This window comes from Bubalus bubalis, chromosome 12, assembly GCF_019923935.1.
Source record: "Bubalus bubalis isolate 160015118507 breed Murrah chromosome 12, NDDB_SH_1, whole genome shotgun sequence".
Taxonomy (NCBI): domain Eukaryota; kingdom Metazoa; phylum Chordata; class Mammalia; order Artiodactyla; family Bovidae; genus Bubalus; species Bubalus bubalis.
In genome coordinates, this window is record NC_059168.1 from 2,169,729 (window position 1) to 2,183,777 (window position 14,049).

General features: G+C 57.8%; 1 protein-coding gene across 1 annotated transcript; it reads right to left on the bottom strand.

Moving 5' to 3' along the window:
- Positions 1-4,111: 4,111 nt before the first annotated feature.
- Positions 4,112-8,688, bottom strand: ADRA2B (adrenoceptor alpha 2B). The gene has a single exon (XM_006059852.3). It carries the CDS (start codon positions 7,394-7,396, stop codon positions 6,053-6,055), a length of 1,344 nt encoding a protein of 447 aa, XP_006059914.2. The 5' UTR covers positions 7,397-8,688; the 3' UTR covers positions 4,112-6,052.
- Positions 8,689-14,049: the final 5,361 nt, after the last annotated feature.

Below are 14,049 nucleotides of genomic sequence, written 5' to 3' on the forward strand. Positions count from 1 at the left end.
CTGACATCCAAGACTCCTCAAGCCCTGGCCTTCTGACAACCACCATCCCCACACACCACTGCCGGACGGAAGAAGGAGCGGATGCGGGAGCTCGAAGAATCTAATTTTAGCTGAGTGCTCCCTGCTCCCCTGCCAACAGCCAGCAGAGCCTGGAAGGGTGGGGACCTCCCACTCCCTGCCCAGTGCCAGCAGCAGGGAGGCTCCCCCCAAAGCTATGGGGTCTCTGCTGGTGAGACCCTCCAACTTACACAAGGCATGGGCTTTGCTGGTCTGGGGGCTGCAGGGTCTGCCCCCCGGTCTTGAGGAGGTGGGCACTAGGCCAGTGAGCGCCACAGTTGAGGTTAGATTGGGTGGATTTGTGTCCTGCTCTGGGTGATCTCAAAGAAGGTCCTCAACCTTCCTTGGCCTCAGTTTCCTCAGCTGTAAAATGGGTACGTCACTCTCTCCAATCTCAGATGACATATGTCAGGCACCGGCCCTAATGACTCACAGCAGTCACTACTCTTCTCACCTCAGAGGGCCGTAAACTGATTCCAGACCCGGTCTGCATCTGCACTGAGGTACAAAGATAAGGAAAACAGTCCTAATCTGCCCAGGATGTCGACTCTAAGAGCAACTGTTTAACTCCAGGAATCTCTATGTCTGGATTTTCCTGGGAGCTGGGGTGGGAGTGGGGCAGAGGTGAATCCTCAAGCTAGGGGTGATCCCTCATGGGCAAACAGGTTCATCAAGGCCCCGAAAGGGACCCAGCCCTGCCCAGGAACAGATGGAGAGATGACAGCAGAAGCAGGTATGACCCTGGCCTCTGTACCACCTCCTCCCTGGGATTTTCGCTGGTGTGGAAATCCCACGGCAACCAGGCCCTCTGTGCAGAACTCCCAGCCTGCGCAGGGGATATAAAAGGGCCTGGTGTCAACCCCAGCTGGGCAGATGCCTCCTGAGGCGGCAGCAACCTTATTAGCAGGTCGCATGTCCCCTTCCCGGAAGACCCACCCCCTCCACCAAAACACACAAGATGGAGAGCAGACGGAGGATGGCAAGGGCCTGATGGACCCATGAGCCTCCCTCCACCTACAGTCTTGCTGGCAGGGCAGCACGCCCTCCTGCCATGAGAACCTTCTAAGCTGGTGGATCTGAAGTGCTTCCTGCAACAATGCTCCAAAGAGGAATTCCCAGCACCCTGGATTTCTCAGTAGCTGGCGTGAGGCAGGGGCTGTGTCTAAACTCTGTTTCAAGGTTATTCCTTGTGGCCTAAGGACCCAGATTCCCGCAGAGTGGATGCAGATGAGGGGAGGGGTCTTCCTAAGCCCTCCCCCTGCTGTGCCTTTTCTGTCTTCTCTGTCCGTGCTAGCCTTTGGTCAGAGAAATTTTTTCTTAATTTATTTATTTGGCGGCACTAAGTCTTAGTTGCAGTGGGATCTTTGATCTTTGTCGAGGCGTGCAGGGTCTTTGGTTGCAGCATGCAAACTCAGAGTTGCAGCACGTGGGTCCCTGTCCAGGGCTGGAACCTGGACCCCTGCATTGGGAGTGCGGTGTCTTAACCACTGGACCTCCAAGGGAGGAGTCCCAGGGACATCTTAAGGAAAGGGGCTTCCAGAAGGTGGAAGTGCCTGGCCAAGATGGCTCACCCGCTTGCCTGCTGTCCCCTCCCTCACCTCCAGGCCATTCACCGAGAGTGCTCCTGGGAGGAGAAGGACTGCACCCCACCCCCATATCTCTGCTGGTCTGAGCTCAGCTCATTGAGCCACTAGCCTTCAGATGAAATCTGAGGGCTCAGGGTGAAATCAAAAGTAGGTGCTGCTCACACAGAACAGCAGGAACAGGGTATGAGAGGAGGAGAGGGCCAGGGTGGGAGCCAGGGGTCCTGGGATCTAGCTCCAGCTGCACAAGCCTAGCACAGGACCTGTCAGACAGAGGACTGTCAGCAGACGTGTCCTGGATGTGGACCTTTTATTCCTTGTGTCTGGACGCAATCCCGTCAGTACGAGGCTGTGGTGTGGTGGGCTCAGGGTCAGACCGCCTGGGTCCAGTGCCTGGCTCTCCCCCTGTGTGACTATGGTGCTGGGGGATGAGGGTGAAGGCTCCAACCCAGTCATCTCTCTCTCTGGGCTTCCATCTCTTCTTTAACAAAATCCAGGGATTGCACTGAGCTGTCAGGAACAGGAAGCTGTAACACATGCTGTCACTCACTCATTCCCTGGCAGCGACAGACATGAGCAGTGGGTCACAGCACCACCACCAACTGAATCGAGCCAGATGCAGCCTCAGCATCCCCTGACCCCCGGCAGCAGCTGGGTGACCTTGAGTCCCAGTTTCTTCTCCTGTAAAATGGCCACACCCAGCTACGTTATGAGGATTAAACAAGATAATATATCCAAATTGGACTGCCAGCAGTCGGGTTCTAGCAGGAGTCTTTTTCTGCTATCGTTTCCAGAGACTAGGCCGGGAGATCTTCTTCCAGAACAGCAAGGAAGAGTGTGGTCCAGCACAAAGAGCTTGGGCCTGGATGACCTCAGGCAAGCCATCTTACCTTTCTAAGACTCAGTTTCCCCAGAATAAGATGGGCTGATACTTACCGTATAGGATGAGCGTAAGGATGAAAGGAGTTAATCAGACAAAGACACCACAGAAGCCATGAGCTCAGTAAATGGGAAGAGGTGAGCTACCTTGTGGCACTCGTGGTAAAGAACCCGCCTTCCAATCCAGGAGATACAAGAGACGCAACTTTGACCCCTGGGTTGGGAAGATCCCCTGGAGGAGGGACTGGCAACCCACTTCAGTATTCTGGCCTGGAGAATTCCGTGGACAGAGGAGCCTAGTGGGCTACAGTCCATAGGGTCACACAGAGTCAGACATAATTAAAGCAACTTAGCATACACGCAAACATGAGCTACCTTGATCTGCCGTCATCTGGCTGAGGCTTTGAGGGGTGAGTATACAGGCTGGTGTGAGGTGATGGGAGTTCCTTGAAGTCTCCCTTGAAGCCCCATTTCCCAAGTCCACCAGTGATGATGAATGCATTAGTCTTGGGTGGTTGCCCCTCCTCCGCCGGCAGAAGCCATGGTCCCACTGAAGTGTGAAAACTTGGTTGTGGTGGGCATGGCCTCCCCCCACCAGATCTGGGTCCTTCCCTCCCAGGCCTCATCCTTCCCTGGGGTCTGCCATTGGTATCAGTCCTACCCCTGCCCTCTGCCAACTGCTACTATTAATACAACCAGCCTGCTTCCTGGCCTTCCCTGCCAACAGAACCTGGCCCACCTAGTTTGGGCCCCAGAGACTGCCTTCTCTGAGGTGACAGGAAGCCTGCTGGACTCAGCTCCTGACTCAACTCATGGGATAACTTGGGGCCTCAGATGCTTCACCTGGAAAGTGGGGAGACTGACAGGAACCATCTGCAGACCTTCCAGCTCTGAGTCCTCATGCCAGACAGCCTGACATAAAGCAGATCCATCCCAATCTCCTGCCCCTCACTGAAGTCATTGTTATTGTTCAGTCTCCAAGTCATGTCCAACTCTTTGTGACCCCACGGACTGTAGCACGCCAGGCTTCCCTGTCTTTCACTGTCCCCCCGTTTGCTTAAATTCATGTCCACTGAGGCGGTGATGCCATCCAATCTCATCCTCTGCCACCCTCTTCTCCTTTTGCCTTCATTTTCCTTAGGCATAGGGTGAAGGCAGCAGCTTCAAACATTCCTTTGAGTGACCTTCTTTCCCTCCCTCCCTCCCCGTGTTCCTCCCATTCTGTGTGGGTGGTGTCAGCCCCCATGTGCTGGTCTCCTGCCCGAAACACCTTCCTGTCTTCCTTCTTGGTGTACTCCTGCTCTTCACCCAAGGCCCTGCCCAAAGGTCACCTCCTCTGGAAGCCTTCCCTCCCTTCCTTCCCAGGCAGCCAGTCTCAAACTCCCCTGGCGACTCTCACCCCCACTGACTTGGAATGATGAATAAGGGAAGCTGAGTGGACAAACTCAGGCAGGTGGGTGGGGACCAGCCAGCCACACCCAGAGGTGGAAAAGGCAGCTGGCCCTGGGAGGGCCCCTGTGCCGGAATCTGCTACACAAGTAGCTGAGAAATAACTACTATCGGTGGTCTTTGGGCAATGAGGACACAGCTTGCTTATTACAAAATATCCTTTATTGATAAAATAGCTCAGACTTTAAAAAAAATAAAAACCTGCATATCACAAGGGGACACGAGCAACAACAGCAGTGTCCCGCGGGGGGCACGTGAGACTAGTTGGCGGATGGCACAAGTCAGCCCCTCCCCGGGCCCAGCCTCCCTGGCCCTGCCCCCAGGCCAGGCCCAGCCTCACGCTGAGACCAGGGAATGAGCTGGATGGCCTCCTGCCCCAGGAGCGACTCTGGTCCCCTCCGTTCTCTCCACCCCAGAAAACTCCCCCAACATCCCTCCAAATCCAGCCAGGCCCATCAGTGCCTGTGCTGCTCAGCCCAGCCCCCAAGATAAGGCGCTCACTGGCTTAATGGTGAAGCCAGGCATACCCATGGGGAAGGCTGGGAAACATCTTCCCAGTGTTCCCAGTTGTTCCAGGAGGGACGGGAGAGGGGACCAAGAGGGAGAGGCCCCTGGAGCCCCCGCAGTGGGGTGGAGCAACACGGCTGGGTCTGAGATGGGCAGACGGTACCCACCAGGGGCAGGGTCAGCTATGCATCACAGGGGCCCACGTGGGGCTTGGAGCCCAGCCTGGGGACTCCAGTGGGAGCCCCCTAGGAGTCCACGGGCCCCTACCCACCTGCTCCAGCCCCAGCACTCCGCCACACACGCTCATCTCACCCCATTCCCTTGCAGTGGGTATCTTTAGAGATCTTGGGGAAACATTCACCAGCTTGATGACAAAAGATTTCTCCCCCGTTGTGGGGGAGGGGTGTCCAATCCAATAAAAACCCTCTTGGTGTTGCAGGTGAAATGTTGAGAAGTTGTCATGCAGCATAATAACTCAAATCTTTGCAGGCATAAGAACACATTCTCAAAGAAATCCTTGAACTGAAACTGTGGTTCTGTCTGCCACTCCCCACTTCCAGTTTGGGGTAGGAATTCACACCCCAGGCACAGAACAAAAGTCTACAGGAAGACAGGCAGTGGTAAACACAGAAAAGGGGGATTTTTGTATCACTGAATAATCACATTTTCTGGTTCTCTAATGCGTTACCCCCATGGAGCTCAACACTTTCAGCCATGCCTTTCATCTCCCGGCGGCAAGTAGGCGGCAAGCTACTGTCACCCCAGTTTTTGCAGGGGGTGAACGCTAGTGATCAGGGCCCTCCCGTCGAGGAGGAGGCCAGGCCTCCAGACCACCCCACGGAGGCATCCACACACCCACCTGCCTTCCAGAGGGGCGCCGAGTGAGGAAAACGATCCAAGACTCTGGTCTTTAAAGGAGTTACAAACCCAAAAGCAGGACCAAGGCGAAGAAGGGCCCAAAGACAGTGCCAGCCCATAAACCCCCACCCAGGGCCTCATCGGGACCTGTGCACCCAACATGGATGCCTGTCGTCATTTCTGCTTCTTCCTCAGCAGCAGGCCCTCCTAGAAAAAGTAGAAGGCTGGCTTCCTGCTGTTTTCCAGGGGAAGAAGAGGAAAAAAAGAAGACACGGCAAGTGGTCAACCAGAAGACACGGCATTCTCAGGGGAGGGAAGCCCACCAGTGGTTGGCAGGGGTCTGTGGTTCTGGGAGGGGAGCCCAGAACATTCAGCTACGTTCAGGATGGGCCAAGCCTCGTCCATCTGACCTTGTACAGGCAGTGGGTGGAGAAGATGGCCCCCCACAGCCAAGCCAGCAAGTGTGTGTGTGTGTGTGTGTGTGTGTGTGTATGGGTTAGTCGCTCAGTCGTGTCCGACTCTTCTTGACCCCATGGACTGTAGCCTGCAAGGGGAGCCTTCAAATAGACCCCCTGACCCTCCCAGGGGGTCCCCAGGATGAGGCTTCAGGACCAGGAAGGGACCAGAAAGCCCAGGGAGGTGGCCACCTAAAACAGGGTGAAGCAGGGTAACCCCGGCACCACCTGGGACCACCCTACACAGGCAGCAGGCTGGCAGGCTCACCAGGCTGTCTGGGTCCACTGGCGGCACAGGATCCTCCGGAAGGCACGGCGAAAGTCCTGGTTGAAGATAGTGTAGATGACGGGGTTCAGCGAGCTATTGCAGTAGCCGATCCAAAAGAAGAACTGGAAGAGGCCGTGGGGCACCTTGCAGTGCTGCGGGCAGATGGCACCCAGGCTGTAGCTGAAGAAGAAAGGGAACCAGCAGAGCACGAAGACGCCGATGACCACAGCCAGCACGAAGGTGAACCTCTTCTCTCGGCTCAGCTGCGTCCTCCGCCGCCACCACTGTGCCCCCGCAGTGCCTGTGCCCCTGCCCAGGAGCACCTGGCCACGCAGGGTTGCCAGCACCCGGGAACCCTGTGGCTGCTGCAGGGGCGGGCTGCAAGCTGAGGCAGGAGACACCGGCAAGGCCTGCGGCTCACAACCCTCTTCTTCCTCCTCTTCTGCCTCCTCCTCCGGAGATGAACCACAGACCCCTTCCTTCTGACCCTGGCCTGACTTGGGGATGGCAGGCCAGCTGGGTGGCAAGGCAGGAGTGCCTGGGGCTTCAGGGGTCTCCCCCTCCCCCTTCTCCCCTGGGCGATGTTGGGAGCATCCGTTGACCTCTCCAGGAGTGGCCAGTTGAGAGGCCAAGGTTGGCAGTTTGGCTGAGTCTGAAACTTCCCCAGGGACAGGGTGTGGCTGCTTAGACTCCCTCTCCCCAGGCCCCCCTTTGGCCCTGGGGCCTCTGCGGTGGCTGCGCTTGGCGATCAGGTAGATGCGCAGGTAGACCAGGATCATGATAAGGCAGGGTGCAAAGAAAGATCCAATGCTGGAGGCCAGAATGTACCAGGCCTCTTGGTTGAGCTTGCACTGAGGGCGGGCCAGGGGCTGGGGACCCTGGTCGCCCTTGTAGATGAGGGGCGGCAGCGAGATGACCGCTGCGATGAGCCATACGATGAGGATGATGAACTTGATGCGGCGCGGGGTGCGCTTGGAGTTGTACTCCAGGGCCCGGCTCACCGCCCAGTAGCGGTCCAGGCTGATGGCACACAGGTGCACGATGGAGGAAGTGCAGAAGAGCACGTCGAGGGCCAGGTATACCTCGCACCAGGTGCGCCAGAAGTACCAGTAGCCCAGCAACTCGTTGGCCAGCGAGAAAGGGATGATGAGCGCGGCTACCAGGATGTCGGCGGCGGCCAGCGACACTAGGAACAGGTTCTGCGGGGCGCGCAGCGAGCGGCTGGTCAGCACAGCCAAGATGACCAGCGCGTTGCCGAAGATGGTGAAGAGGATGAGGAAGGTGATGACTGCCGCGATGGCCGCAGTGGCCTGCACCGAGTAGGGCTCCTGGTGGTCCATGGCGGGGCCGGACGCGGCCAGAGCGGGCGCTGCTCGCCCCAGCGCGCGCACAGCCGGCGACGGCGCTGTCCCACCCAGGTCGGCTGGACGAGGGGGTCGCCCCCCTGGCGGTGCTAAATGCGCTGGAGCCCCATGGCCAGGCCGAAAGGGGTCGGGGGACGCCCCGGGGCCGGCCACGGCCCTCCTACACCCCGGTGTACCGGCGTCCGGCACCCCTGCCGTCCGCCCCAGAGAAGTTTACCAAGTTGTCCCTCTGAGGTCCCCGCCCCGCCGGGAACCAGGGGAAAGTTGCGCCCTGACGCGGGGAGGCTGCTGGACTCACGCTGGGGCGCGGGGCCCGGCCAGCCGGGCAGGGGGTGCGCAGCCGGTTCGGAGGAGGCGCGGAGGCAGACCCGCTCCCGGAGCTCCTGTAACCCGGAGCCGCGCCTGCAAGGCAGCACGCCGCCGCCGGGGAGTGAGGAGGAGAGCAAGCGCGGCTGGAGGAAGGAGGAGACTGGAGGCGGGAGCGGGAGGAGGAAGGGAGGCGGGGCGGGCGGGGGGGAACCCAGGGTGGGTGGAAGGTGCGCCTCGCTGGGGGGCGCGCGGGCCGCAGCCTCCCCGCGCCCCTGGCCTCCGCTCTGGCGCCCCTACCCTTTTCCTCCCAGCCTCCACTCTGCGGCAGGTCAGAGAGGCCCGGCGTCTGGGATCTTCCCGACCGAGGGAAGGATGCTGGCAGAAGTGGAAGGGTCGGTGCACCAAAGGAGCCGGGACGCGGAGCTGGAAGGTCCGCGGGCACGAGGCGGGATGTGTCTCCTGCGGATTGCGCTGCTAGGGCCGAGCCCTCCGGTGTGGGGGAGTGGCCGCAAGCTGATCTCCCCTTCCCGCTGCCCAAGAGCCCTAAGGAGAGGGTGGGTGGGTGTGTCGGGGCTTTGGAGCATCATAAACCACACGCGCTCCCCGGAGCCCGAGAGGCCAGAAGCCGAGCGGAAGGCGTGAGGCGAGCGGGCAGACCCTTCCCCAAATGCTTTCCCGCCCCGACTGGACTCCGTCGGGCCTGCGGACCCCGAGGAGGAGCGCGTGACAAGGTAGCGAGCGCCCCCTGCCGCCGCCCGCCTGCGAGCTTGTTCTCGGCCACCGGGGACCCGAACCCTCACAGAGTCTTGGGGTCGCTGAGAAGGCTCCCAAGCCGAGGGTCAAGCAGGTTCTCAGAGCCTGGGATTGCCGACTTCAGCTTTCCTGTTTCTCCTGCAGATGCCTCAGTTTCCCCTATTAAGGGCAAAGAGGTAAGAAAAATCTGGCCTTGGACTCAAGTCTCGGCAACACCTGAGACTCAGGCGGGGAAAGGGGGTTGAGGGGGGCGGGCGGTGTCGGGCAGTTGCAAACTCCGACCTCCTGACCAGTAGGAAGAGGATGTCGCCTGGTGCAGAGCGAGGAGATCTAGTCAAAGGCGGGGTCTTTTGACACAATTTCTCAGACAGTAGAGAATCTGCCTGCAATGCAGAAGACCCAGGGTTCCATCTCAGGGTCAGGAAGATCCCCTGGAGGAGGGCATGGCAACCCACTCCAGTGTTCTTGCCTGGAGAATTCTATGGACAGAGGAACTGGTGGGCTACAGTCCATGAGGGTGCAAAGAGTCAGACTTGACTGAGCAAGTAACTTTCATTTCAGAGAAAATGTAGGTTTTGGGGGCAGCTTGCAAGGGAAGAGCTGTACAGTGACCCCCTCCCTGCTCCAATCTTTCTGATGGCGCCGGCCCCATGCATGCTGCACACCCCTCTTGAAGTGGCCCTGGAAAGTACAGCTGGGGTAATAAGAAACTTCCAATTAAGCACACTCAGTCCTGTCTGACTCTGTGACCCTGGGTTGTAGCCTGCCAGGCTCCTCTGTCCATGGGATTTCCCAGGCAAAACTGGAATGGATTGCCATTCCCTTCTCCAGAGGATCTTCCCGACCCAGGAATCAAACACAGGTCTCCTGCATTGCAGGCAGATTCTTCACCATCTGAGCCACCAAGGAAGCCTGATTAAGCACATACCCCACCCTGACTGCCTTCTGGTCTCAAAGTGCTTCAAAGGACAAGGACTCCCCATGTACCCTCCTCCTACCCACGCTCCCTGTGGCTATTGCAGTGTCAGCCTGGGGAGCTTCAAGGGCATTTTTTCACTGTTTCCAGAACCTTTAATGCTATAACCCCAGCCTAGACCCAGCCCTCATATATCTAGCCTATAGCCATACATGGCATCCTCCCTATAAATAAGCATCAATCTGCTTCTGAAAGTAGAGCTCCTCCAACAACACAACCTTGATCCAGCATGCCTGCTCCATCTTCATGGGAGCAGGGAGTGTGGCCTCAAGGTGCCCCAGTGTTTCACCCCCAGCCAGGTTCAGAAGAGGTGGTACCCGCCCCTAGCCCCCAACACAGGGCAGGACTGGGGGCTCTCCCTTGATCCTGGGCTCTCCCTGCCTCCTGCCAGCCCCTCTGTTAGATGCGAGTGCCCACAGCCTGGTGGGGAAGGTGCTGCCTAGGCTCGGTTGGAGAGGCAGCCAGCCTCCCTGGTCCCCTCCAAAGACAGGTGTCGTGAATGCATCCTTCCACTTGCTGGGCTTCCACCCCAGGGTCACCAGGGATGGGGAGGTGTCATCAGACCCTTCGCTGAGGAAGGACAGACAGGTGGCCATTGGAGCCTGGGAATCAGCCACTTGAGCAAATTCCTGCCAATCCCCCTGGTCCTGCCCCATGCTCTCTGTCCCACAGCAGGGAATCTGGGCACTCTGGTGGCCCAGATAGGCTTTGGAAAAGACCACTTCTTATCCTCTCCAACCACTGTCAGACTGGGAGGCCAGTAGCTATCTCCCCAGACACTGCAACTCACAGCAGCTTTTTGTCTGCTGGCCTGTTTTCCTTGAAAGGCCACGCCTCCAGGACTCTGCAGAACTGAGGCCAGGGCTCCTCAATCCCATCCTGCCCCACCCTCCGCATGCTGATTCTCAACTGGGCCTTCCCTGTAGAGGCAGCTCCACATCCACCTATCCCTGGGCCCTGCTGGGTACCACCCTTGGTTGAGAACAGCCAGAAAGAACCCACAGGAACCCACGAGGCTCAGCCAACACCCAGGCTCTGTGTCACCTGCTGCCATCCCCAGCCCCACCCAGTCCAAGACCAGCAGCTGGCTCTTGGGGCAGTGGGGGCTGTTACATAACTCAACTCCCTGCTGCTCTCTGCCATCTTTTTCTCCCCTACACACACCCCTTCCCCAGCTGCCTGCTCTGCCGAGCCCTTTGTGAATCAGAGCCTCAGGCCGCAGTAGGGCTTCCTCCTGCCCTTCCCAAACTAGCTCTGACCTACCAGTATCATCTTGCTCCACCAGAGCTGGCAGAGCTCAGTCCCAGACCTGCAACCAGCCAGCAGCAGCTGCTGCCGTTACTCCCAGCCACGTGTGAGGGGGAGGCCGAGGCAAAGACAGGCTCTGGTCCACCTTCCGTCCCACACCAGGCTACATATTGGTCCTTGGATGAGCCCTGAGCGCCCGCATCGCCAGTCCTTTCCAGGACTGTTTGCTCTGCCAGAAACACCCCCCTCACCTTTCTTTCTGTGCTTGGTGGAGCCCTACTCTCTTCTCAAGGACCGTTCACCCATCACCACCTCTCCTCCCTTGGTGCCACTTTCACGCCCAGAGGCTGTACCACAGTGGGGTCTGATGGCCTGTTGTACCACCTCTTTCATCAGAGCAGACATCCCTCCTCGGTCCACAGTACCTGGCCGAGATTGTTGAAAAGTGAAGGGTAATGGCAGTAGACCTCAGCAGATGAAATACACATAAGCTTTTTTCAGACAGGTGGTACCCAAATAAAGGAACCCCCAGGGATGTCCTTGAAAAGAGGGGCCATGGTGGAAAGGTGACCTAGTAGCATCTTTTCCAAGAAAGGGGAGACAGTTGTCCCATCCTGGCCGTGAGAGGACAGCAGGAGATGCACCATGTTAGCTGAAAGCCCTGGAACCACTTCTCCAGGTCCGAAAGGCAAGGCTTGAGCCAGCAGCTCAAGCTGCTGCACTTCCTGCCCCGAGAGCCCATGGGGACGATCCCCAACCAGGCTGCACCCACCCCCAGCTTTCCCCAGAAGCCCCAGCCTTTCAAATCCCCAGGGACCTTGCCCCCAGACCACCCCGTCCCACCCAGCCTCCCCACCTCCCCAGACCCCTGAGCGTGCCCTCTGTGATGTCAGTCGGTCATCCTCTCTCCCCCCATCATACCTCGCCCGACAAAACCCCAACCCTGGTCAAACCTAAATCATCCACCCTGCCTTTGACCAAGCGGCTGCTTTTTCCAGAGCAAAGCGCTCACTTGTCGGCTGGCTTCGCTTTAGATTTGCGACCACAGATCTCCAGACGTTCCCAGTGTGCTCACTTCCCCACGCCTCAGAGTCGGCGTCTGTCTCCTGCTCCTCTTCCTGCCTGCGCCCTCCTCGCAAGCTGTGGCTTTGCCTCCTACTTAAGAGAAAAGGGAAGCCAACCCACAGGCATGCATTCCCCGCACACCTGCCTCCGAGCCGCGTCTCGGCTCTTGGGGCAGGTCCTCTGCATACACCCTGGACCTCGAGTCCTCTCGTGTCCCCCAGGGCTCTGCTCTGTTGATTATCCCTTCACCAGCTGTCACTCCCTGCACTCTTAGGAAGCTCTCCACACGCTCTGCGTGCATGCGTGTGTGTGCTAAGTCACTTTGGTCGTGTCTGACTCTTTTGTGACACCATGGACTGTAGCCCACCAGGCCCCTCTGTCCGTGGGATGGATTCTTCAGGCAAGAATACTGGAGTGGGTTGCCATGCCCTCCTCCAGGGGATCTTCCTTACCCAGGGATTGAACCCACGTCCTTACCCCTCCTGCATTGGCAGGCGGGTTCTTCACCACAGGATCATCTGGGAAGCCCCTGCAGCCTCCACCTTCTTGTCTGCCTGGTCCCTGTCTGTAGCCCCTCACGTTCTCCCTTCGCCCTCCACTGAGCCCACTCCTGGGCGTCACTCATGCCTCCGCATCACCAAGGGCCAGGCTCGCGTCTGTGTCTTGGTCCCAGGCAGTTTCTCAGCCGCATTTTATACGACAGACCCTTCCCCAGGGCCACTCCACAGGCTCTGCTCCCTCCTAACAGGCCACTCCTCCTCAGCTTCCTTTCCCTCTCCCAAACCCCAAATCAGAGATTCCCACTAAGACTGGTTTTTGCCCCTTCCCAGGGACATTGGACAATGTCTGGAGACATTTTTGACTCACCACAAGAGGCAGGAGGTTGCTACTGGCATCTAGCGGGTAGTGGCCAAAGATGCTATCAAAACACCGTACAAGGTCCAGCACAGCCCCCTCTCCCCAGCGAAGACTCATCAGTCAGAAAATGCTGCAGGGCCAAGACTGAGGAACTGCAGGGAGCGATTCAGTACTGGTTCAGTCCTGGGATCCATTCCTTCTTCACCTGAACTCTTCTTGGGGAATTTCACCTGGATGCTAATCGCTCTCCAAAGTACGTCCCCTGCCCTGAACTTTAGGCTCACTCAGCCCACACACTTCCTGACCCACCCATTTGACATCCAGTAGCCCCCAACTTACTTGGCTCAGCTGGTAAAGAATCCACCTGCGATGTGGGAGGTTGGGAAGATCCCCAGGAGGAGGGCATGGCAACCCATTCCAGTATTTCTTGCCTGAAGAATTTCATGGACAGAGGATCCTGGCGGGCTACAATCCACAGGGTTGCAAAGACACGACTGAATGGCTAAGCACAGCACAGCCCCTGACTTAAAACACCTATTTCCCCTGAACTCTCTCCCCTCAGTTCTCAAGGCTGAGATGCCTTCATCCCCTGCTCATCCAACCGCAGGTGTGCTTATTTCAACCTCCAAAACATACTCCAGAGCACCCACTTTCGCCCTTTCCCATCATCCTGTCACTCTTGCTCGCTCAGCTGCAGGGGCTACGAGCTGTTCTGCCCAATTCCAACTCGCTTTTCAAGACACATCCAGAATAACTTTTTTAATATAATTTTGTTTATTTGGGGCTGCTCTGAGTCTTCGCTGTTGCATGTGGCCTTTCTCTAGTCGCGGTGCTCAGGCTTCTCACTGCAGCGGCTTCTCTTGTTGCAGAGCACGGCTTATTTGTGGCACACACGCTTAGCTGCTCCGCGGCTTGTGGGATCTTCCCAGACCAGGGATCGAACCTGTGTCTCCTGTGTTGGCAGGTGGATTCTTCACCACTGAGACACCAGAGAAGCCCCTGAATGACTTTTTAAAATTTTAGATCAGGTCTTGTCACACCTCTCCTTAGAAACTCCCAGCAGGGGCCCCTGTTGCTCTTGGAATAAACCATCCCTCCATGACTGAGCAGGCCCTTACCTGCCTCCTCCTTACCGCCCACACACACCCCACACACACACCTCTCTCCACACACACTGGCCTGACACACCTTGCTCCTTCCTGCCTCAGGGCCTTTGTACTGGCTGTTCTTTCCCCAGATGGCCCCAGGATAGCAGCGTCCTGCCAGGTGAAATGCCATCAACGAACGCTCCTCTTCCATCACTTTTCAATCCCAGATGCTTTATTTGCCTGTTCACTGTCCATTCCTCTCCCCATCCCCGAATAAACTCCGTGAGAATAGAAAACCTGCCTGTTCCCTATGTTATTCCCAGTGCCTATAA